Here is a 25,224-nt window from a genome sequence, read left to right as displayed (position 1 = left end):
CGATCAAGTGTCATTAGTGTCATTGTGTGCGCTATAGAAAAGACACAGACACACACTACAAACCCTCTGCTTTCAGAGCCACACTATTGAATTGATTTCATGCTTGAATATCGCCTGAGCTGTACACATAATTGTATTAGGGGTGCCACCTTTTATAATACTCTGGTGGTACCACATGAAAGCAGGCATGTGGGGCTTTTGTCTTGGATTTTACAGATTTTGTGCTTATGTACACTGCACAATCATGAGCGTTAATGTTATTAATTTAAAGCGGCACTATATAACCTTTTTGTCCAATCTGTTGGGTAGAGTAGGTTGATACGATATAACTTATACAATTGGGGTGGTTGTATTTTGTCTCCCTGCTCTTCTATTGAGATATTTAGATTGTGACAAAGGTCATATCTAACTTAAACACAGGATCTGACACCAATTTTGACCTGATGGTCAAGATTCAATTTATCCCCTGAGCAAGCAGGTAGGCTCTATTAACTCAATGGTAAAAATGTCAGCACTTCGTTTCATAGTGGAGCTTTAACATGAACATTAATGTTTAAAGATTAAAATGAACACTCAGGATTTTACACTATAGCTTGATGGATGGGGTTGTCCATTTGGAGGCTTGTACTCTGGTGTCCTTACTGCTGTGCTGCTGGCCTTGGCTAACGCATTTATCCAGCATTAAAAGGCTCAAGGATACCAATGAGAATTCTAAAGCCTGATTTATACCTCATCACACGATGGCGTCGCACACTGAAAATAGCCGATCTACAAGCTCACAATGTGTTGTGGTGATCTGTTGTTTTTGACACGCGACACCATCGCACAAAAGAGTATAATGAAGTACTAAAAGCCAATTGAAGAAACCAGTCCATGCAGCCCCGGTCTAGGCTTGTCGTGAATCACTGAGGAAAAGTTGTTCTCGGCCCGTTTTAAAATGTTCCTCTTTGAGCTACAGTCCGTTGTCTTCAATCGCTCATCTTCTATACTAGATTCTGATTACGAAAGCTGGAGAAAGACCACACAGGAAAAATAGGAGGTTCCCCTAATCAAAGAGCCAGTGTTCTCACGAAGATCACGATAGGAACGAGAGGCACAGGGCTTTAGCAACTTTTTTTCCCAGACGCTGAGACCTCCACAGGCCGGGTACCCAGCCAAGAGAAGTTCGAGGTGGTCTCCAGGATGCCTTTGATCCTCACCAAACCAGGACCATTTGGACAGATCACTCTGTGTAATCACTTGCGTCGCAGATAGATATGGGGGAACAGTAGTGCCCCATATCCCTTTCACAGTATGACCTCAGTGGTGCCAACCGTAGCCTTGAGTTGACACAGACCGCTTCTCTGTTGTTCCTATCGAAATTGAAAGGGCACCAGATAAATGCAAGAGACAAGGTGCCTGGGTGCACCACGGAAAAGCAAGCCGAGAGAGAGAAGAGAGAGGTATCGGTTGCCCACTTCCAGAAAACACTGTTTCAATTCAAGAGGAGAAAATTGTTGGCAAGAATCAGCATGGCACACAGCTCTCTTTAAGCGTACCGTAGAAAGCTTATTTTTAGCCTCCCCTTCGGTTTTACATCATGGACTTGACCGCAGTCCAGTTACTGACACTCACGGTATAGAAGAGGTCTGAGCCATGTTTTACGTGAACACCCTGTGTTGGCAAGGTCACACTGGTGCTGTGGACCAGATGCACCGAGGTGGTGCAAAGGCCTGAACCCCATGACAGCTCATCGCAGGACTTTTGGAGTGAGAGAGGAGCGTGTTTGTTTTGGACCGACTATAGACAGAGCTGCAGCTGCCAGCCTCTTGGAGCAAGTGCTCTGGCAGTGGTGCAAACGGTTCGGGAAATAGAGATTGCGGGCAGGGAAATCGTTTTTGCTTTTCACTTCAGATTAGCATTGGGTTTCTGAGAAACCCTTGACACGCGTATTTTTCTTATCAGAGGGTAATTATTTTATTGTTACGTTAAAAACCCCGGGATAGCATGCATACCTGCCTTCCATGGGGCGTTTTGTTCAACATATCAGGTCATGAGAAACACATGAGTTCATTTCAGTCATATCGAAGAAAGAGAGCTTGAGAAGAAGCGGCAGCACCATGGAGCGGCAGGTTTCAACATTTGTTTCTTCTCTCTCCATAGGGGAGGGTGGGACGGCTGTTCGTTGATGCCCCGTTACCATGGATACTGCGAGACACAAGCCTGTCTCTGTTGGTTCTGTCATGCACAGTGTTTTACAGTTAATACCTTTCCATCACGACTCCATCAACGTGTACTTATTCACACTCGTTGGGCTTATTTTCCTTTAATAGCTCCCACATGTTTCTTCACAGATATCAATCTAATCAGTCAAAACACTAAACAAAAATGGAAAACCGTCTCGGACGAACAGGAAAAATCGCTCAAATGGAGAAAATGACTTGTAAAACCCTTTACAATAAACCACATTCAATCATCACCTTCATGTTGTCACCTGGAGCGTTGGCTGGAGAACTGTCGATGCGTAATTTCCCCTTTCCACTTACATCAGAAGTTAAAATGTTCAAAAAGTGCCATGCCATTATGAGGGAAGTGGCTGTTTGATTTCAACGATGCAAGAGATTATTCATGGGTTTTCGGGGGAAAAACTAACAGAAAAACAAATGTCCACTTTTCATTAGTTTCAAATTCATAACAAGTAGACTGTAAATGTGTTGCTGTTGTTTTGTATTATGTTGTGGTTCTCCACAATGCTGGGGTATGCTCTATAACTGATTCATTGTCAGGCCTCAGAACTTACTCCCATGGCCACAGATCACACATATGCAATTCAAACTTTGGATGGAAGTTCAGCGAGTGTACAATACTCAGCCCCACTAAATACATTAAGACATAAATATACACCTTATTGTGGCTTATCTGAACAAAAATTATAGTTTACATGCCGCAGATTACCACTCATAAACACCATTCGTTAAAACAGAGGGCCCTGAAAACGCCTCCCAAGGGCCCCTGCCAACAGATTATACTATGATTTATGTGGTGTGAAAATTGTGGCCACGGCAAGCCGAGAACTAAATAGGTGGAAGATTTAGGTGGGGTAAAAAATAAACAAAAAGGATAAAACATTAGTAAAACATATCCCATTGAAAAACAACATGCCGTCACTCCATCTCCAGCTGGGTTTTTTCCAGCATAGGTTTTTAATTTATTTTAGTGATTCATGGAGATTGCTTCTCATGATTCCCCTGTTTTTTGCCTCCATGAAATTCCAGACCTGTCTAATCCCCTCTCTAACCTGGCAATAGTATGTTTGTGTATAAATGAGGTGTAGCTGCTATCTGAAGACAGTGAAGCCTCTGGCCGTAGTGCTTTGGCCTGTTAGCCCTGTGTGGAGAGATGGGGAGAGTGAGAGATAGTGCACTCGGGGGGACTAAATATTAAAACCACCGTGACGACATGATAAGACTCGATGATATGTGGAAATGCATTTAAAAAAATTACGCGCCAAGGAATACATTTTGCTTGATCATACTGGAGTTTAGATCAGTGAAATAATTTATTTGTATTTCATAGCTACTATGCGTTATGTTTTTTTTACACTTTCGTTACTCTTCAATGAGCCACCAGGGGTAATAGGCCCCCTCATTTTGTCCCTCTATACCAATCTATATTCGCCAAACATAGCTCACAACACATTGCGCTGTGACCCGTTTGAACTTGCAGATCTGCTATTTTTGCTGAATGTTAGCCCCAGAAGATGGACGCTAGGGTTCAAGTCGTTAGGGTTCTCTGATTCAACTGCATCTCTGCAGCATCGCGTCTTTGCAGTAGCACTGGGGACCAGTGTGAACGTGACAAACCTGTTTAATCTTTACAGAGTGGCTCATGAGGCAGCAGTGACTCTCTCAGCACTTCAGTGGCACTCAAGTTAAGCCTGAGTGAATCACTCTCTGCAAAAGTGCAGGCTATTCTGCAGTGCAAACCCTCTCCACAAGTAAGGCCATCACATGGAGAGATTCTCAGGCCCGGGGCAATTTGTCTCCTAGTGTTTAGTCAGGCCAGCGGTCGAAGGCTGTGCTCCCTCATCTACACGCCGCTCCAATTTTGACTCAAAGCAGAGACTCAGTAAATGAAGCAGGCTGAAATATTATCCACAAAACCTACACACACACGCGCGCGCACATGCATGCACGCACACACCCACGCACACACACACGCGCATGCATGAGCACACACACACACACACACACACACACACACACACACACACACACACACACACACACACACACACACACACACACACACACACATATATGTACAATTATGAGACGCTTCAAGATTGCTGCTACACTATGTAGCAACAATAAGTCACTCCTACCCCCGTTTTCTTTGCATGTTATGGGTTTTTAAAAGTGAGTACCTTTAGCTCTCAGGATCATCTGCAGCTGGTATTTGTCTAGAAGTTGAGGGAAGCTCAAATGTTTTCAACCAAAAGCAGATGTTTTTAATTCCTGCCATGGTGTATTAGGGCCTAGCTGAGCAACAGTGAGGAAGTAATAGCCTAATTGTATTTTTTATGATGAAGCATTGTACTTTTGGGTGCTGTGGTTTGTACAGCCAGTGTTAATTTGTTACTGCTGTAGCCTTCAGGGTATTTTCAATCTTTTCCCTCTCAGAAGGTGTTCTTTAAATCACCCTCCTTTCCACTTTGACGTCCACTTGTGCTTTTCATGCCACAATCCAATTCCATTATCGTACCGTTTTTCACAGGCTTTGTTTTGCTCTCACAACGCAGGAACTGAGGCCACACTATGTGCTCCTGTGATGAATATCTGGTGTCTTGTTTGAATGAGAACATCATTAACCTGCTCTTGACCTGGCTGCCATCAGAAGCATCGGAAACTGCTCCACTTGCCTCTGCTTTCTATCACCCACACACAGAGGGTACAAACAACTCACCAAGAGCACTCCAGTGTGCTCTTCAAACTCGATTTATAGCCGATCTTCAAACCCGAAAATAGCCGACCTACAAGCTCACAATGCGTTGCATCTGTGACATGTTGTGAGCTTGTAGATCAGCCATTTTCGGCACACAGACCATAAATTAGGCATAATGTGGCTATTTCTGTCTTCCTTTGCCAAGTGTGGCGCAGCACAAGTTGTTTGACTTGTCTCATTATTGTTAGTATATTTGTGAGCTAAGGCTTTAAAAAGCATTACAAAAAGCAAAAAAAATACATTAAAACATAAAAAATAGCAAAATTGTAATTTAAAGAGATTGTTTTAGATTTTTTAGTTTAAAAATGTAAGCTCGATATTCTGATCATTTCAAATTGAGAGTCTGTTCAATAACTTGGGTGTCCCCGTCTCTCCAGCTCTTTAATAAACAGAAAATAAATTTTAGATCGTTCCCGAATTTCATCCAATCAGGAGTGTTGTAATTTCAATTTTGTCTACCAATTTTTTTAATCAATTCCAATTTCACTTGTTTATCCTACCAGTATGAGTTCTCTCTCCTGATTCAATGAAATTGTTATTTTCTGTTTACTAAAGAGCTGGAGAGACAGAGAGACCCCTGTTACTGAACAACATAGTAATGAAGACTAATTTTAACAACACAAACATTTAATAACTTACACCCCTTTAAAGTGGTTATATTCATTTGTTTCCATATGTTTTTCATGGGTTTTTTGTGTTTTTCTTTTGTTGAATCCTCCTCATTCTTTATCTCTACTGAGGATGCAGTCTGTAATATTGTCGTCAGTTTGTAAACTGAGGATTTAAGTGATCCATTGTCCTTTGTAAAGTGCTTTGTTCTCATTTTGCGCCATACATCATGCACCTTTTTTACTTTCGGTAACTGGAACAGCATGGAACAAAGCTCTTATTTGACACATGAAGTCTGTAAAATGCATATGGGCTCCGATATCAATCTGAGCAAGGTTTGGCGGCACCTTTATTAAACACAGGTTTCCCAGACAGACAGCGCTGAATAAATGCTGTTTGCGTCAACCCAACTTCCACATCCTGGGATGTCAGTCACTGACACTATGTGAGGGGAGGGGGAGGAACAACATGGGAAAATGTATACTTCGATGAAGTATAAATTTATACTTCGATGAAATGTTATGGTTAAGTCATCTGTTGTGTATTTACTATCTCCAGCACCTGAATGGCAAGCCAAATAGTACGGGGTTGGAGTTCCCTGTCTGCAACCATATCCTTATAAATAGTTCTATAAAAATCTAATGCATAGCAGAATCCTGTATTTCAATAGGAGGTGGCTCTCTAAATATGTTATTTATTGTAATGCTTTAATTTAGTTTGGTCTAGCCTACCGCTTACTGTGTCTGCATTTAGCATGCAGTGACCTCACTCACAACGCCCGCTATAGTCTGGCAGGGTTGTTGATGCACAGTAAAGTACAACCTGTGCTGACAGTAAATACATAATTGGGCTACCACAAGGATATATTAGAGCCAACCTATGGGCAAGCTTTAGTAATTTGCCCTTCTCATGATGTATGAGAATCATGCAAAAAAAATGATTAGGCTTTGAATATTCATGCACATACACTTTTGTTTAATAAAGTTCAAAGAGCCTCACTTTCGCAGTGAAACTTAAAGTCTCTATTTTAGTTTAGTTTTAGAGGTATTTATAGTTTGTTTTTGGGGCAACTCTTTTTTTTCCTTCAGGACAGTCTGTGTACAGTAATTTTAAGACAGAGTAGAAATGCAATGAAAGCACTGAAAACTGGAAATACTTTAGATTCAACCTAAATCTCTCCCTTTTTGACACCCACACGTTTCCTCCTTGGATTTAAATCCATTTTGAGAGGGGGGAAATGCTTCTGCTTTCTGATCTGAAAACATTTAATTTATTTGCAACGGATTGCTGATGCTGTCTATACCAATTTCATCTCTGTGAAAATGAACAGAGAACATTCCTTGGTCAGAACTTTTTTCCTTGCTGTGTAAACTGCATATTGGCACGCTCCTCTCTAGACAGGAGTCTGTGCGAATGGGAGCTTGCCTTCCTTGGCATTGTGCCATATTTGTGTAACATAACAGACTGTTCTGGGTAGCCATCATCATCATCATCATCATCATCCTCATCATCATCATCATCGTCATCATCATCATCATCATCATCACAACTATTGGTAAAATGTGCCAGTCCCTGCCCCTGTACATACTAAAGTTAACAACTCAAGTTTTCTCAATGCACTGATAGACTTGTAAATCATATAAAATAGTGAAAAAGCCTGCAAGCACAGAACGCATCGCATTTCATTCATTTTGTGCAACGTACTCTTGTATGATGACGTAAAGGGCATTAATTTACACAAAAAGTTGAAATATGGAGATATAAGGTTTCTGCCCAACAGCAACAATATGCAGGTTTAATGAGGGTATTATGTCCTCAAACCTCATCTCATGAACAATCATTTTCCTTTACACTTTTATAATCACATATGCCTAAATTAAGTAGGTTATTGGTCTAACAATCATTTAAATAATATTATAGTATAGACACAGTAGCCTATATTGTTTCACTGGGTATAACTTTGTTGCTCCCTCTTCTGGAAAAGACAAGTGTAGCACTGATTGGTTTCTTTAAAATATATAATACTTTCTACATTCTACTGCATTTTAAAAAAACTGTTTTTAACAAATGGCTTACATTCACCACATGTTTTAATTTCCAGTGTTATATTTCAGCTGTATTTTTTTAATTTAAACTGAACAAAAGAATCCAGGCACATTGTTCAGCGGAAGTATAAAAAGACACAATCAACATGGCAATAAAAACAATAACAACATTGACAATGACAGTAAATATTCATTTGAATATTAACATTGACGACACACAAAAAGAAAAGAGAAAAATACATAAAGTAACAAAATATAGAGACGAATTATAAATGAAATAAGGGGGGTGAGGTATCTGAAGGCTTTATTCAGTCAGAATTACATAATGAGAGGTTGTTAGGACAGTCCACAACATGTAGTAGCTCTTTCTTAGAGCCTTGACTACGGCAGTTATCAAACATTTTCATGTCAAGGACCCCAAATTGATATGTATTTGGCTGCGGGGCCAACAAAAGAGAAGATTTATGTTTAAAAAAATCAGATTTATTCCAACAGATCGTAGCTTGTAGATTGGCTATTTTTGAATAGCCAAAATACAAAATTGGTTCAAGTTTTTTTTTACTTATTTTGATGCTAAATTAACCAAGGAACCCCCTGGAACCCCCTCAAGGACTCCTGGGGACAACTCCCCGGACAAGACTTTGAGAACCTCTGAACTACGGTATGCGACAGCATCTCTTCTAATTGTAGAAGAATTAAACAAAGTGTTTTATAGGATGACTTGGCAAATATAGAAGACCAAAATGGGGCAAATTACTGACCCGTAAAAATGTTATATAGGGCAGTGGTAGAAAGTTACTAAGTACATTTACTCAAGTAGCCTATTTAAGTACATTTTCTCCAGTAGGCCTACATGAAAACGTGACGTTGCCTATTTAGATTATTATTACTAAACTAACCATTAAGCCCTAATTTACACTTTGTCTATTTGAACGTGTCACATTGCAACACATTCTGAGCTTGTAGATCTACAAAAAAAATGTAATAGTGTGAAAAATTGTGAAATTGGTCATCCTGCATGATGGAAATACGGAGCTACTAGGTTTCTGCCCGACAGTATCGTTTTTTTGATTGATTGAATACTTTATTAACAGTTTGCTAAAAAAAAAAAGGCACGGTGGCACAGATTTATACAAAAGAATGCTAAAAGGATAACCCAGATAAGCCTTCAGGGCTTGTTTCCATTAAGGTCCTGTGTATTCAAGACTTTTAAAGACAAACAATAATACAATAATCATATATATACGAGTAGTAATAAGAAAGAAATATATGTACAGTAAACAGTGTGTGTGTGTGTGTGTGTGTGTGTGTGTGTGTGTGTGTGTGTGTGTGTGTGTGTGTGTGTGTGTGTGTGTGTGTGTGTGTGTGTGTGTGTGTGTGTGTGTGTGTGTGTGTGTGTGTGTGTACGTGTGTGTGTGTGTGTGTGTGTGTGTGTGTGTGTGTGTGTGTGTGTGTGTGTGTGTGTGTGTGTGTGTGTGGGGGGGGGGGGGGGGTTAAGGTTATGCAGAATAAGTAAATGTTGCATGCATCTGACTGGGTCAAATGAATAACATCCATCATGTGTAACCATGGTAACACGGGAGAACTGGCAGCCTCCTCCCCAGCCTCCACGAGTCATCTGATTGGTCGCCTTCTCCGTCGCTCCTCTGATGACGTTCTTCCGGGTTCTGGAGCTCCCCATTACAACAACACGTGTACGGGTCTCTTCACTGTTGAACATCTTAAACTCATACATTTTGGACATTTTGAAATCTCCGTCCGCTGACCAGCAACCATGGTGAAGCCACAGTTCAAGGGGAGAAGCTCCATAAATCCCTCCACGTCCAGCTCCAACCCCGGTAAGAGACGAACACGGTGTTACCATATGGTTTGTTTACAGCTAATGCTAACTGTCGCTAGCTCTTCTGAGAATGTCATTATTGTTACCCTGTGTTTTCACCATGGATGTAGTTCATGTAAACTAAAGCAACCAACACACAAGCAAGTGGTGGAAAAAGTACTCCCATTCTTTTCTTGAGTAAAAGTATCAATACCGCAATGTAGACTAACATAAGTCAGTGGTTCTCAAACTTTTTTTTTTTATGTCAAGGGCCCCCTAAATGATATGTATTTAGCCACGGACCCCCATCTCAAAATATTTTGCTCCAGGGACCCCCAGAAGCAAAGATTAGAGTTACAAATGTTCGCTTTAAAAATTATGTATTCAAATATTTGCACCCATTTTCACGATTTTTCAAAAAATAGCAGATCTACAAGCTCATGGTGCTGCACTGATCTTGTAGATCTGCTATTTTTGAATATCAAAGTATAAAATATGGATAAAGGGGTCAAATGATTGTGACGCTTTCTTAACTAATTTTGCTGGGGACCCCCCAAAGGATCCCTGGGGGTCCCCAAACCCCACTTTGAGAACCGATGACATAAGTCACACTACGGCTTGGATTTGACCCGTTTGGCTAAAACAACTTCAGCAGCAGTCAGACCTTGAGGGAGTGCTACTCATACCATATACTCCTTACCTCCTACACAGTAGAATCTTGTTTTACGTTAAAAACTATAGGTGCAATACATACGTTTTATGTCCTACCTGGGATTCAAACCCGCATAACAGATCCAAGGTCTATGGCAGAGCCACAACACAGGGTCTAATTTACTCAATGGAAGAGTAGGGTGACAACCTCCTAGTTATGTGTGTTTTATGTCTACACATGCCCCTCATGATGACTTCTATTAATGTGTATTTTTATGACATCGTTTACACATTATGCAATGTCACTCACAGATCGAGTCAAGGGGCATGGAGCGAGTAACTTGAGGGACCGCTCGACCATCAAGCGTCTGAATATGTACAGACAGAAACAGAGATGGTAAGTACACTGTCACAGCTGGTATGTGGACGTCAGCTGCAAATATCGAATATTGTCTTAGTGATTATTCTATCAATTACTTCCAACAATTTAATATTTGTTTTGAATTTTTTTGCTATATCAACATTAATGAATTTCAATTTTATTTTATGTATGTATTGTTGTTGTTGAAAATCCATAAAAACAATTCAATAATGATCCAATTTATTTTTTATAATCGAGTCGACTAAATTGATTAGTCTGATTAACCGCCATATTTAATACTTTGTGTAATTGTGTAACGCACAAGCTCACAACAATGCATCGCTTCTATCTTCTGTTTCCAGTATTTTTGTATTTTCTTATAACCGAATTAAATTGATTAATTACATTAACTGTTGCACCCCTAGTTTAATATGAGGTGGTTTCTCTACCTGGTGTGATTGTATTCTGTTGAGGTGCCATTGAACTGTAATTGTAAATTATTTGGGAAAATACTAATTTCCATTGTTATATAAGTAAGTTCATGCCATATACCTTCTTATCCAAATAGTTTACTGGCATTGTTCTATTACATGTTCCAAACTAATTGCACAAACAGTCATGCTATGAATTATTATTATGCACAGGTATAGTGTACTTATAGATGTTGACCAGTGAAAGCTCTGATATGTCCTACAGTGAACGTTTTAGGAATTCAGGAACCCCATGCATTTTTTAAATGATAAAATAGGCTTTAGAATGGTATTAACCACTTAAGCCCTACACACTTCATTGTTCAATGAATCGCAAAATTAGGCCATCTACAAGCTGTAACAAGTTGTGAGCTTGTATATCGGCTATTTTTGCAACTCCTTCCCTTCGCTTGAAAAAGCTTGATGCACTGCGTTAGATTCAATCTTTTAACTAAATTAAATGAAAACATTTTAATAAAGATTTTTCCTTGACATACCCAAAACGGCAGGTTACAAGTTTCGGAGCTCATGCAGTGATGCTCTCATAGCCCTGCGTCCTGCGTGTCTGACATACATTTTTAAGAAAGGATGCATCAAACAAACCATGCGTCCACGGGACGCATGCTACTTTATCCTGCTATGTTAAATTCAGCACTTATAATGCGGGACATTCCCGCGATGCTTCTCTCCAGAGTGTTGTCTCTCTACAGGCAGCGAGGGGGGCTACAGGCATCTTTGTCAATTATGTATTCTGAGTTTACGACTTTCCAAGGAGTAGTGAATACAATGTACTGTAGGAGATGTGTACTGTAGGCACAGAAATGCACAAAGTAGACATCATACCTAACCTTATTCTACTGATCTTTAAAATCAATATTAAAACTGTAGGTTACTACAGTTTCTGTCCAGTGGACACATGCTATTTTACCTAGACTTAACAAAAAAAACGTCATTATTATTTATTTATGAATGTATTTATTTTTGTACTAATGAAAAAAATAAGGAGAGAATTTTGGGAAAACCTTTTCCCCCAAAATGATTCAGATACTTTATAGCCATATCAAACACGGGTTTAACACTGCAATTTCTCAAAAACTACACATTTTGTTAGAACTCATAAAATTTCCCTGGGACTCATTCAAATGACCACTGACTCACTACATTGAAAACCCAGCAACGTCACTGCTCATGTAATGTGAGTTGTAAGGTTTTCCTCTAATAACAGCATGCTGCTATTATGATCCACTCAACAGCAACAACAGAGGAAAAGTCATCAGGCCTTTACAGTTCCAGTCGACTGTGGCTCCAGGGACACAGGCCAGAGTTGAGCCAAACATCAAATGGTTTGGTGAGTACACTTAAGATAAAAAATTTAACGGACAGCACGCAGGTAAATAATGATTCTTATTTATTGCCCCACTGATGTTGCCGGATAAAACCTTCTTTGGCCCTTCTTTAAAAAATGCACGCCAAAGAAGGGTTTTATCCCGAAATGTCTGTGCTGTAATAAATAAGAATCATTACCTGTCTGTGAAATTTCTTTATCCGTGGTATTTTTGAGCATTCAGCACCAGGTTTCTCTAGAAACGGTGAGTGTTATCTGGCAGAGTTTAATAATAATCATAACTAGAGGTTTGGGCCCGAACGTCTGGGGTTCGGGCTGCTACGCGGCCCTCACACCTACGTTTCACCGCCGATCCGACTGATATGGCCATGTATGGAGATCTCTGTATCTGTCAGTCCTTGTCCCTTTTATGGGCATAAATCGAGATCCATGATGTCATTTGTATATGGGCTGAGGGATTTGTTTGTGCCTGATGCCATTATGATTATTGAGGTTAGACAACACAATACATTAAGTATTGAGCAATCGGTATTGCGCAATAATTGAGGGCGCGTTCGGAAATTGCGCACCGGAGCACACTCGTCTATTAGTTTGTATTGGCCAGTGCGCTCAGTGCTGTATTTCCGAACGCACCCATAGTTTCATACAAACTGTAAGGTAAATATTAGATTTCCCATGGCATGCAGTATATATTTCTGCGTTGTGTAGAGTCACGACCGGTGTGCTAGTAGTAGGGCACACGGATAAATGAAGTAGCCTTCCTCTATTAGGGTGGCTGGATGATAATTGTGTCCCCTTTAGTTGTTTGTATTTGTGAAGTACATTTGCACATAGCTGGTGGTTGGGAATTAGTGTCTTACTCAAGAACACTTTGACACTAAACCTGGAGGTAGGATCGAACCGGGGACCTTCCAATTCCCTGACGGCCGCTGTACCTCCTTAGCCACATGCTGTCATATATCACTGTGTTTAATTAACATGTGTTAGTTTCTTGTGTTCATAATCACAGCTTTTATACTTGATTGACTGTGCTTCTGACTGTCTGACTCTCGATGCCCGAACATAACTAGCTTTCACTTTTCACTTGAATCCCCCCTTTCTTCAGCAAACACCCGGGTGATCAAGCAGTCATCCCTGCAGAAGTTCCAGGAAGAGATGGGTGCAGTGCAGAAAGATCCATATCGGGTTGTGATGAAACAGAGCAAACTCCCCATGTCCCTGCTACATGACCGTGTGAAGGCTCATGTGAGTACCAAACAGAATTTAAACCTTTTTTGTATTAACCACAGCACTTACAACCTGTGTCCCTCTTGTTGGCATGTCATTATAGGCCATTTCCAAAATGTTGAATTCACGATGTGATGCATTATGAACTTGTGTATTGATCAGCTTTTATTTCGCTATTTGTCATACAACAAAGTATATAGGGTTTATCTGGTCAAAGGCAGACTGATTCCTCCGTTTCTGTCATCAACTTTTGTCTGTCTGGCTCTTTCTGGCTCTCTACCTTTGGTTTCTAGTGATGGGTTATTCAAGGCTTTTTGTGTGGATTTTATGAGGATATTGTAGACTCATAACACAGCTTTTGCCTCTTTGCTTGGCTAATATCTGGTGTTATAGATGAGAAGCATGGCAGGGTTCTCCACAGTAGCCTGTTGCTTGGGGTTTTATGAGGTGAGATCCACAGGGAGCAGAAGGGAAGCTTCGGTCTAAAGAGAGAGACACAGAGCCCATCTCTTAGGCCTTATTTGTCTCGTTGTGATTCTGATCCTGCTGTGAATCTGACTATACAGGTACTTACTATCTCTCACCCTTCTAGCTTTGAACCCTTTCCATCCCCATAACATAAATGGATTCCAAACAACACTTCTGTCCAGTTCTTCTCATTCTCTCCCAACATGTTGTTGACTCCATTTCAGTGTGCTTTTTTTTATGTATAAATGGTTCCATATGCGTTCAAAACCTTTTCAAAGAGCTCATTGCTCAATGCTGCTCCAAATATGTTGGGCTCTTCCTCCCAACCCCCCCGCTGTCCGTCCGTCCGTCCATCTTCCCCCGTCTCCCCTCACCTTGTTTATAACTACCCAGGTAACAAGTAAGCACACCAAACTGGTCGTTAATTGTTGAAATCGATTACATTCATTTTCTGAGCATTGCTCCAATGGTGTTCTTTTCTTGACATTTTTATGGGTACTTGCAGCTGTGTTTTTGCTCAGAGCTGAAGGCTACTCAGGCTGCAAATCAAAACATTTTAGGGACTATTTTCTCCTCTTCTGGTCAATTGTTATATCTGATCGTTTTTGATAAAGAATATTAAGTCATTAAAATGCATAATTCTCTTGAAGTCGTACTGTGACTCATTGTTTGGGCTATATGTCAAGCAGCGGAATGTACTTGTTCCAAGAGGAGGTTGAGGAACAAAACCTGAGTCAGTGGTTAGGAAAGGGGACACGGACACATGGTTTCAAAGAAACGGGGAGCCCTGGAGAGCATCTTGGCACACGTTCAAGGCAACGCGTTCAAGTCTTAAACATCATTGTTTCTGACAAGATCTGTAAACTTTGTTTTTTTTTTCCTTGGCAATGTTGCAATAGAAGTATGGCTTCATCCTGTGTTTAAAGGTAATTGGAACTCCTAATCAGAATTGGCTCAGGCAGGTCCGTTTTATTGGCTGATTCTTTGCATATTTGAGGGGTTCTGTTTGCCGTGTGTGTTTGTTTAGTTACTGTATTGGTGGAACCCCTGGAAGAATGCCGTCAACTTGAAAGCATCAAAAATCTTTTCAGTTTTCCCTCAATATGCTCAGAGCCAAAACATTTTGTGTGTTTAATAGAGCTGCACAATTAATCAAATTAAAATGTCAATTCATGGTGATATTCAATCGTATCATAAAAGGCTGTGATTCAGCTGCATTTTGCTTCATTTGGGGGGAATTAGAACAGCATTTTGCTACGCCACACAACAACCCAGTGAGAGTCAGGCCACATGAAATAGCAGCACAGCAGCAACAACACTATTTAATGAGCAGTAAGCTCCACTGGACAATGTGTGAGAGGACGTTTTAAAAATGAGTTGACAAAATCCTTTTAATGATTTTTTCCCCCCCTCTATTTCTTTCCATATTGGAAGTTAAGATGAGTCACAGCAAATGATAAGTCTCTATACATCTAACAAACATTTTAAAATAAATATACAATGTAACATGCAGGGGCTTTTTTGTTTTTAGAGTTGCCAATTATTTTTTATCCCAATTGAGTCGTTATGCCAATTCATTCCTCCCACTGCTTGCCACGTGCAGTATGTGCAGTGACAATCATTGCTCTGCCTACCTTCCCTCCCCTGAACAAGGGCCTAGCCCTATTGGGTTCGTATAGATGCTCAGCCAAGATAGATACAACACATTGGATTCAAACGATTAGACTGCATGGTGATGGGCAGCCTACTTAACCCCTGCGCCACCCGAGCGTCTAGGGGGGCTCTTATTTGTTACTGAGAAGTGTCCGGTCGTTTTTCTTCCCCAACAGCTAATTTCATACAAACGTTTGGTATCAAAAGTTTGTTTGTTGTTTGTTTACCTGCGTCTGTTCTGAAACGGTCCCAAATTCTCATCATATCCAGCACAATTGACAATACAAAATTGATCAGTAACAGACAGTAAATATTAGAACAGTCATTAAACAGTTCACAGGATACTATAGCCATAATACAGAGCTCTATGTGCATATGCATTCCGTCATGCAAGTCATATTGAGTTCACCCAGCAGTCAGCCAGAGTTCAGGCATCAGGCAGGCCTATATTCAAAGTAAACGCTTCCATCCTAGCCGTTAATCTTAGATAGATAGTTTGCCTGGCTCTGACTGCATTTGGGGAAATGTCTTTAGACATGATAAGCATTTTAAAATCAAGCATTCAGATTGATCAAAGAAGCCATATGCCTACAAAAATATAACTTCTGACAAAGAGCCTCTCTTCTGTACTTATTCATGTTATATAATACTCAAATCAGTGCTGGATGATATGGCAAAGAATCTTGCCATGATCAAGTTTTTATTATCAGGCTATCAGGCTAGGTTAAATCATTCCTTAGTTCTTTCGATCTAAAAGGCTGATTTGTACCATTTGTCCATTCATTGCAGAACTCCAAGGTACACATTCTTGACACTGAGGGCTTTGGGACCACATTTGGGCCCAAAGCTCAGAGGAAAAGACCTAACCTGATGGTGGGGGACATGAAGGACCTGCTTGAACATGCCAATGCCTCAGCCGACAGCTACAACACTGACAAGGACAGAGACCTGGTCACAGAGGATGACGGAGTCAGGTAAACAGAACAAACATGCTACAGTATAGGCTTTATTGATACTGACAAATTGAGTATCAATAAATTAAGCTGTTGCACACCAAGAACAATGACAAGAACCAACAAACGACAGACACAACAGAATCATTTCCATTCATCTGTATAAATGAATGATCTGCTATTTTGGCTGTATTTGAAATGTTTTGAAAGTATGACGACAAGTTATTTGTCGTATCTGCCCAGTGCAATTTTAGTTTACAAAGCCTAAAAGGCAAACAAATGTAATTTTGGTTCCAATCTTCACATTCACAATAATCAGTTATTTGTACGACAATTAATCATCAACTAAAATGTCATGATCATGACAACCCTAATTGGGATGACTGAAGAGTGAGTCACTTGCTATAATTTCATAATTGATAGATAGTTCATCAAGTTTGTAGCAGTAAGACTACTAGAGTTCTGTGGCCATGCAGTAGCCAATATGCACGGGAAACTGTAACCAGCTTAACAAAGTTATCTGGAAATGTCAATTTCAAATCACTTCATTGTTTTTTTTGGATCAACATGTTAAGCTCATGGCCAAACATAATTTTCCCATTTTGCCATAACAGGACTGAAGTACGTGAGGAGATCTTCAAGAAGGGTCAGTCCAAAAGGATCTGGGGTGAGCTTTACAAGGTATTGCACTCCATTCATCTTCCTCTAACCGCACTCTCAACGCTTGTGTATTAGCGATTGTTCACTGATGGGGCATTCAGGATTTAATCCAGCTCTGTTTTTCCCCCCTTTTGTTTTAATTATTTCAGGTGATTGACTCTTCAGACGTGGTCATCCAAGTACTGGATGCCCGCGACCCCATGGGCACTCGCTCCAAGAGCATAGAAGGCTATATGAAGAAGGAGAAACCCTGGAAGCATCTCATCTTTGTTCTCAACAAGTGCGACCTTATCCCCACCTGGGTCACGGTAAGAGACTTGGGACTGCACCACTAAGTGTATTTCATCAAATGTCACAGTAGTGAAATGGTTCAATTTAGTTCCCTTAATTGTTAATTCTCGAGTATAGTAGTTGAATATAGTCAAAAGGTGCATGGAAGTTGTAAAATAAATTGTAAGTAGAAAGTGTGGTGCTTAGTGGAGTGCAAATCTATGCCAGGACCTCCCTCCAGTGTCTGTGTGGTGCAAGTGATGCTGATGATGTTTTTTGTGCGTGGATGAAAAGGTACAGTGCAAAGTGGGGAAAGGCTATGGTAAAGGATACCGATCGTTAACGCCTTGTGTCAAATCTGTTTGTACAGAGCTAGACTGGGAATACAAATTAGGGAATGTAGATGACAGCCTCCAAAAATAATAAAGTAGTTATAGTAGTCAGCCAAAGTAGGACAGCCAGCTGATCAGCCAGTCTATGAAAGTACTACAAACAAGACAGTTTTGAGAAATTGCAAAGTGTGATTGGTTGCCCTGGTGCAAGATGTTGGTTGCAGCCGTTGGGCCCCGAGGAATGTGTAGGGAACAAAATACCGTATCTATGACATACAGTTAACCTTTTTGCATTTAATCGTGCCCCTATTGTCAGAAGGGAAAGTGCACTCATAATCTTGGGGTTGATAGGATGTTTCATCCATGATTTTTTTTGTAAAATCGGCCCCTCTCACAATCTTTGGTAAAAAGTGCATTTAGTATCGCGCCTTTCTTCAAAGCACTTTTTACAATGTTCATAACATTCACGAAGTCTCACACACATTCACAAACTGGTGGCAGAAGAAACCATGCAAGGCACCATCCTGCTCATGTCGAGCAGTTAGGAGTTAAACAACTTGCATAATTTAGTACTTAGACATGCAACCAGGACCCGCACCTATTTTATCTCAAGTCAGGGATGCAGAAACCTTTTCAATGATGACACAGAAATATTGATCCTCCATGCTTGTCGCGATGCAGTATAGTATTTTTGTGCTAATTAATTGACAATTGTTTGACTGTCTGCTGATAACCACCAGGTTTTTCATAACTAAAAGCTAAAGAAAGGGATAATCCATTTGTGCACTTAAAAAAAGCCAAAGTGATACTGCTTTGGGGTTTTTCTCAGTTCACTCTGGACAAACAAGCAACATGTTTTGAACAAAAACTTCTTACGGCAAATTAATATTTGTAGTTTAATTTTTGTTTATGTTTTATTTATTTATTATTTGCATTGCCATTATAATGTTGCTATACACATTTCCCATGACCCAGTGGTGATTTGGGTCCTGACCCACAGTTTGTGCACCTCTGGTCTAAGTTATCCTCTGACTTCTCACTCTCTGTTTATCTTTGAACCAGAAACGCTGGGTAGCCATCCTGTCCCGTGAATATCCCACTCTTGCTTTCCATGCCAGCCTCACCAACTCCTTTGGCAAGGGCTCTCTCATCCAGCTCCTGAGGCAGTTTGGCAAGGTAAGAAGAGGCATGACCTGGACTCAAAATTCCTCCGATTTGTTCTGGGGTCTAGACCATAAGCCGAACCAAAACATGGCTGCACTAGCACAGGTTTCGGCTTTGTACTCACACGCTGCCCCGTCTGCTCATCCTGTGTGGGATCCAAACATGTGCCTTAGAGCTGCTTTTTTGTCTTATTGGGTTGTGAACTGGCGGCTCAGTAGAAGATAGCACTTCACTGATGTCCCTTGCGATTTGTTGAACGCGTTGTGATTTTCACACACTATTCATGAACAAGGTTTATGGATTTTCTCACGAAAGCAGACGTGCAACCTGTGATTTAGAAAAAGAAAACATGGACAAATACATGCCGTGTAGCAGTGTAACGCACATAATACCAGTAGTTAAAATGGCAATATTGACTGCTGCACTTCCTAATAGTATGACATAATATTTTTAATTGGAATGTTTTCCTTGCATCATGATATTTAATCATTAATTATTAAATCTTTTTTATCACTGTTTTGCTGCCATAACACACATCTTGATATAACAAAATAGAGTTAGTTAGGTTTGTGTAACATCTTTAAATACTTAAATAATACATTTTGTTATATTTTTTTGTCCTCATTCTGACATGTTTGAATGATGATACTGTCTAAACTATATTTAGCTTGCACATTCAGTTTCTTTGGCCATCTCACGCAAGACCAGGTGATGACCATGCTGCCATTTGGAACAGAGCATATTATGTGTGAAACTGTCAGTTTAAAAGAAGTGAGAGGTCAACGAAAATGTGTAGGGTGGACATACCCATGCTATTGTTTCTCTTTCCTCATAAATGTTCACGTCCTTGGCCCCCATTCACATAAATGTCAACGAGATAACAAGACAAAGAAACCTGTTCCAAAACAGCCTTCTTAAGATTACCTTTTGGGACAAACAGGATGGATGAAAGATATTTATACCTCTCGTTTTGACAGGGTTCTGATCTTCCTTGTGCTGTAGTTGCCTCCAGTAGCCATTTTTCTCTCTTTGACACAAAAGTGGCTTTCATTTATAGATAATCATCCTTCTGGTATGTGTGTGTATATTTATTTTTTGGTAGTTCTAAGGGATGACGCATTGACTTGCTTTATGACTAATGGCAACAGACAGAGAACCATCTAAATTATCTCCCTGAATTGAAGACAGACCGGGTATGTTGCTTCAGGAAACGGCAGACTCTTGACATTGTTTTCTGCCCCCTTTCAGCTCCACTCAGACAAGAAACAGATCAGTGTGGGTTTCATTGGCTACCCCAACGTGGGAAAGAGCTCAGTCATCAACACGTTGCGCTCCAAGAAGGTCTGCAACGTGGCACCCATCGCCGGCTATACCAAGGTATGAACATCAGTTCATATTGATGGACTGGGAGGCGTCATAATAAATGTAATTTGTTTTTAACAGTTTATTTTAGCTGTCAGCGCTCACAGGGGTTGGATTCCTTTTAGAGTAAACTGAACGTGTGCACTAAATTCTAAAGACTGAGTAAACGCTCATTGCTGCTGTACAGCACAAGTAGCTGAGTCACATCCTTAACTGTGCGACAGATAGAAAGCCTGACTGCAGGCAGGGCCCAAAGAGAAAGAACAACAATCATCCTCATCCTTAATTTCCTCTCTCTGGAGCTATTTATCCTGTTTGGAATTAAACAGTGGTCTGGAAAGCCCAATGTCCAAAGCAGGGTGGGGGGGGGGTGATAATATCTGACTTGTCTGTCCTTGCCAAAGTTGTGAACTTGGACAGCAAGGGAAGGGATTCTTTTTTCCCCCTTATGCACCTCTGACATATCGGATGGGCACATGGCCAGCACACGTTTATCGCCCACCTTGTCTCTTGCGTCTCGCCAGAGAACGGCTTTCGTTGTCTAGCCAGGGCCAAACAAGGCTCTTCACTCCGCCACGCTACTTTGGCCCTCGTTTCTCCTTTTGTTCTAAATGGATGTGTGTATGCTTGATGGTGAAAAGGCTTGTCACACGCTTCCACCCTGTAAACCAAACATGGAGGTGAGTAACAAAGTTTCAGGATGAGGAAAGAGAAGGCGGAGGGAGAGATACTGTGATTACTGGTCTGAATCAGATTCAAAGCCGTCCTCTGTTTGGAGTGTTTATTTTCCCTCTCTGCCCTCCCCAAAAGATAACATTGTTTTAGATTCATACCGACCTGGTCATCATTTTTGCCTTATCTCTTCATATCATTAAAAGCTAAACAGGCTTAGTTTTGTGTGACGTGCCAAACACTACGTGCCAAGCTGAAATGATTTAGCTCTACAGATAAGATAATCTTTTTACCTTTTAGGTGTGGCAGTACATCACGTTGATGAGACGCATCTTCCTCATCGACTGCCCTGGTGTCGTCTACCCCTCTGAAGACAGCGAATCTGACATTGTTCTGAAAGGAGTGGTAAGTACTTGTTCCAAAATAGACCAGGGTCTGTTGAGTATTCGAGTGTAAAGCTTGATGCGTTTCTAAGAAAGCCTGGTAGTTAAGAGAACATTGTATGCCAAGCTAAATACATAAGAATGTTATGGTTTTAAGGTTCAAGTTGAGAAGATTAAGGCTCCGGAGGAGCACATTGAAGCGGTTTTGGAGCGGGCCAAACCAGAGTACATCCAGAAGACCTACCGCATCCCCAGCTGGATCTCAACTGAGGACTTCCTTGAGAAGCTCGCCCAACGCACCGGGAAACTTCTCAAGGTCAGGCTCCACCTGCTACATGGTGGTCATTGGTCTCCCCTACTGCCCTTCATACATATTTTTTTAGAATGCAATCTATATATTTGAAAAATATCTTGAAAATAAAAACATGAAATTGTTTTTTTTTTTCTATTCATGATTAGGGCCAACCCTTCAAAGCTGTGATTTATTTTTCTTCTTATGCTTACATTCCCCGTTGTATTTTGAAGCCTTTTGATTGAAGAAGTAAACTTCAGTTCAGTGTGAACCACTCGATCCTAACCACAAGTTTAAAGTCTTGTACTGGAGCAATCAATTCCTGGTGTCTTGCAGGGCGGCGAGCCAGACATTTCCACAGTCTCCAAAATGGTGCTGAATGATTGGCAGAGAGGACGTATCCCCTTCTTTGTGAAACCCCCAGGACCCGAGGGGGATCAAGAGGTGAGAGGTCATGGCACAAATTGGGTTTATTTTTGATGCCACAACATCAATTTAATTTGTTCAGAGAGTTATTGCACACCACACCCTGGCCACAGTTAAACATTGTAAACCCTTGTGTTTTTTCCGATTGGTGTTTTCAGGGCACGGAGCGACCAGCAGTTGAAGATCCATCAGTGGTAACTGATGGCGTGCAGGAAGAACAGCAGGAGGAGCTGGCTAAGGATCCTGCCATATCCGCAGAAGAGGAGACACAGCAGCAGAACCAGCTGAGACAGAAGGAACAGGTCCAGAAGATCTTGGCCGGCGTCCGACAGAACTTCGGCAAGATCAACGTTGCGCCCGAGTTCATCGAGGAGGACCTGGTTCCTGTGGAGATGCCTGACCTGGAGTTCTCTGACTACTCCGGCTCTGAGGGGGGCGAGGAGGAGGATGATGATGATGAGGAGGAGGAGGAGGAGGACAACTGTGAAGGTCAGGAGGCTGGAGAGACAGTGAAGGCAGATGTGGAGCCAGCCAATGGCGAGATGGAGGCCTCCGAGACAACAACCGCTCAGGCCAGCAAGAAAACCGATGGCAAGAGTTCACGCGAGGTGATCCGTGAACTAGATGTGAAGATCGCAAAGTACAAGCAGTTCCTCGACCGGGCCAAGTCCAAGCGCTTCTCTGCAATCCGGTCTGTGTTCTTTGTTTGATTTGTGTTTTGCCCTTCATCATTTTCATTCGGAAAAGCCCAGCATGAGGCTGTCAAGCAAAGAGATGCCTTGCATTTTGAGGTGATCCATGCTAGCCATTCACTAAGCCTCGAGCATTGGCAGCCACCGATTTCATGGCTGATCAATGATGTTTTCCACAGCGTGTGCATCTTACTGCGTTCTGCACTCCATGTCTCTTTCTGAACTTGAACTCATCTGCTGGCTAATGTCATCCAGAGTTGGGAGTCATTCTATGGCCAATTTAATCATGCTATGATTTCAGCAGATGCCAACCTCAAGAGGGGGTTAATTGTTTGGATATGAAAGCTAATTACTGTGTAGTAATTGGCTAATGTGTGACACTTTGCTTTCTGTCTGGACAGGATTCCCAAGGCACTCTCTGACAAAGCATTCACAGATATGAAGAGAAAACAGGAAGCAGCAGTGGCTAAGCAAGCAGAAATGAAAGGTAATCAATATCAAAATGACTACAAGTAAGAACTCATTGTATACGTAGTCACACGTGGCCTGGGCAAGATTTGATTATTAACGGCCAAGCTATTCCTACTGACATGATAAAGCTCTTTTCCAATTGATCACACTTACTTTGATACGTTTGCAAGCTAGCGAATATGTTTTCAGTCAGACATTGCCATTGGGATTCAAATGAAGCACCAACCTGATGTAAGCAATCACTCACATTTATCTTTGTTTGAATTCAGCTTCAAACCAGCAGAACAAGAAGAGGAAAGCCGAGGAAGACGAGGAGCCCACCCAGTCTTCCAGACTGACGTCCAAGCAGGTATGCAGCGTTCCTGCCTGACGTCAAACTGGCAAATCTATCTGGGTCAACACCTCTAGTTACTTCAACAGGAATGAAGGAGAAAAGCCCTGGTCTTCCTCAGTACCAGATCTCACTCATTTGTCTTATTTCTTCTTTCCCATTCTCTCTCTTTATACGTCTCTTTCTGTACTGCAGCGGAGAGCAAAGGAGCGTGCTGCGAAGGTGAAGAAAGTTGGATCACGCTATTACGAAACGCACAATGTCAAAAACAAGAACAAGAACAAAAAGACCCCAGCGTCTGCCACAGAAGGCAGGAAAGCCAAGAGAACAAAGCGCTAGACTGGAACCAAAGTGCTTTGCGGGACATTAATAAAAAGCTTGTTCAAAAGCTTTTGGTTGGGAATGCCTGATAGAAAGTGATGGTATAGGGGTAAAGCTATGTGAGCACCGGTATGGTTTTAATCACCTGTGCAGTGTGCACATGATGCCTTATCTTAACCTTTAGGTATCCCCCAGGGAGCTGCCTGCGATGGCTGCTATCTACATCTGGACATAGTTGTTCGCTTCCATCTATATGGACATTTCACTACAATGTGAATGGATGAAATGTCATCCATCAATATCAAATTTAATGTTCTTGAAGTTTGAGAGAAAATATTATAACCGTATGTCATACAGTTAAAGAAATAAAATTTGTTAACTAATGTATCATATTGTTTTTGGTTAAAAAGGTTTTCGTTTTTTTTTCGTTTTTACAAATGAGAACATGATTCAGACTTGTTAGTACACAATAATTCCACAGACTTTATTAATCTCCACCAGAAGATTCATGCAGTGTGTGAGAAAGAGACTGTCTGCAGCTAATCTTTCATACTAGGCTGATCAGCTTCATATTTCTTGTGCAACGTGAGGACCTCAATTCCTCAGCATTTCTCAAATCTGTGAATGATAACTGTCATTTTTGTGAATAAAAAATGGCAGAGCATTTGTCTCTCCAGGCTATGGAATATGCATTATGCATCCCGTAAGGCAATGGACCGTAACTAGCCAGTCAGTTGCCTGTCCCTCTGACTTTTGGGGTGTACTAGCCAATCACTGACATGCATACACGCCAGCACAAATTCCCATTAGATTAACACAAAAGTATTCATTAACATGACAATATACCCCAAAACCTTGATGTCTGTGCACATTCGCACTCAGTCCAAGCTGTCCAAAGTCTTTGACACAGTTTGGAGTGCAGACACTCGCTAAGTACACCAATGTGTTTTTGGTGATTTGATCAGGACATCTCTACTGAATATTTTGTGTGTGTATATGGGTCTCTTTTCTCTCCATTTCATGCGGAGTGTCACGTGCACACACAAGTCTGAGGTCTCTCTTCATGAGATTGAGACTAACATGCTGGCATGGTCTGCAACCTTTCAGATATAGCTGTACATCCTATGCGCTATTACTTCTCAGTTTCACAACTTGTCAACTTGTGTAGCTGTAATGTCAATGGGCCAGATTCACTAAGCTGTTTACACCCATATTTTGAGTGTAAAGAGCTTTATGGTCTTAAATGGGGGCTTGGAGCAATGCA

At 41.1% G+C, this 25,224-nt stretch overlaps 1 protein-coding gene across 1 annotated transcript; it reads left to right on the top strand.

The window, feature by feature from the left end:
- Positions 1–9,307: 9,307 nt before the first annotated feature.
- On the top strand, positions 9,308–24,347 carry gnl2 (G protein nucleolar 2). The gene is made up of 16 exons (XM_084053285.1): positions 9,308–9,475; positions 10,420–10,504; positions 12,192–12,286; positions 13,389–13,528; positions 16,421–16,605; positions 17,199–17,265; positions 17,394–17,552; positions 18,909–19,022; positions 20,259–20,387; positions 21,345–21,449; positions 21,585–21,743; positions 22,056–22,163; positions 22,304–22,836; positions 23,239–23,324; positions 23,578–23,657; positions 23,835–24,347. Exons 1-16 carry the CDS (start codon positions 9,412–9,414, stop codon positions 23,976–23,978), a joined length of 2,253 nt encoding a protein of 750 aa, XP_083909411.1. The 5' UTR covers positions 9,308–9,411; the 3' UTR covers positions 23,979–24,347.
- The last annotated feature ends 877 nt before the right edge of the window (positions 24,348–25,224 follow it).

The sequence above is a fragment of the Gymnoscopelus microlampas genome (assembly GCF_963454915.1).
Source record: "Gymnoscopelus microlampas genome assembly, chromosome: 3".
NCBI classification, from domain to species: Eukaryota; Metazoa; Chordata; class Actinopteri; order Myctophiformes; family Myctophidae; genus Gymnoscopelus; species Gymnoscopelus microlampas.
Note: the sequence above shows the minus strand (reverse complement) of the source record. Positions and strands in the feature narration are given on the sequence as shown.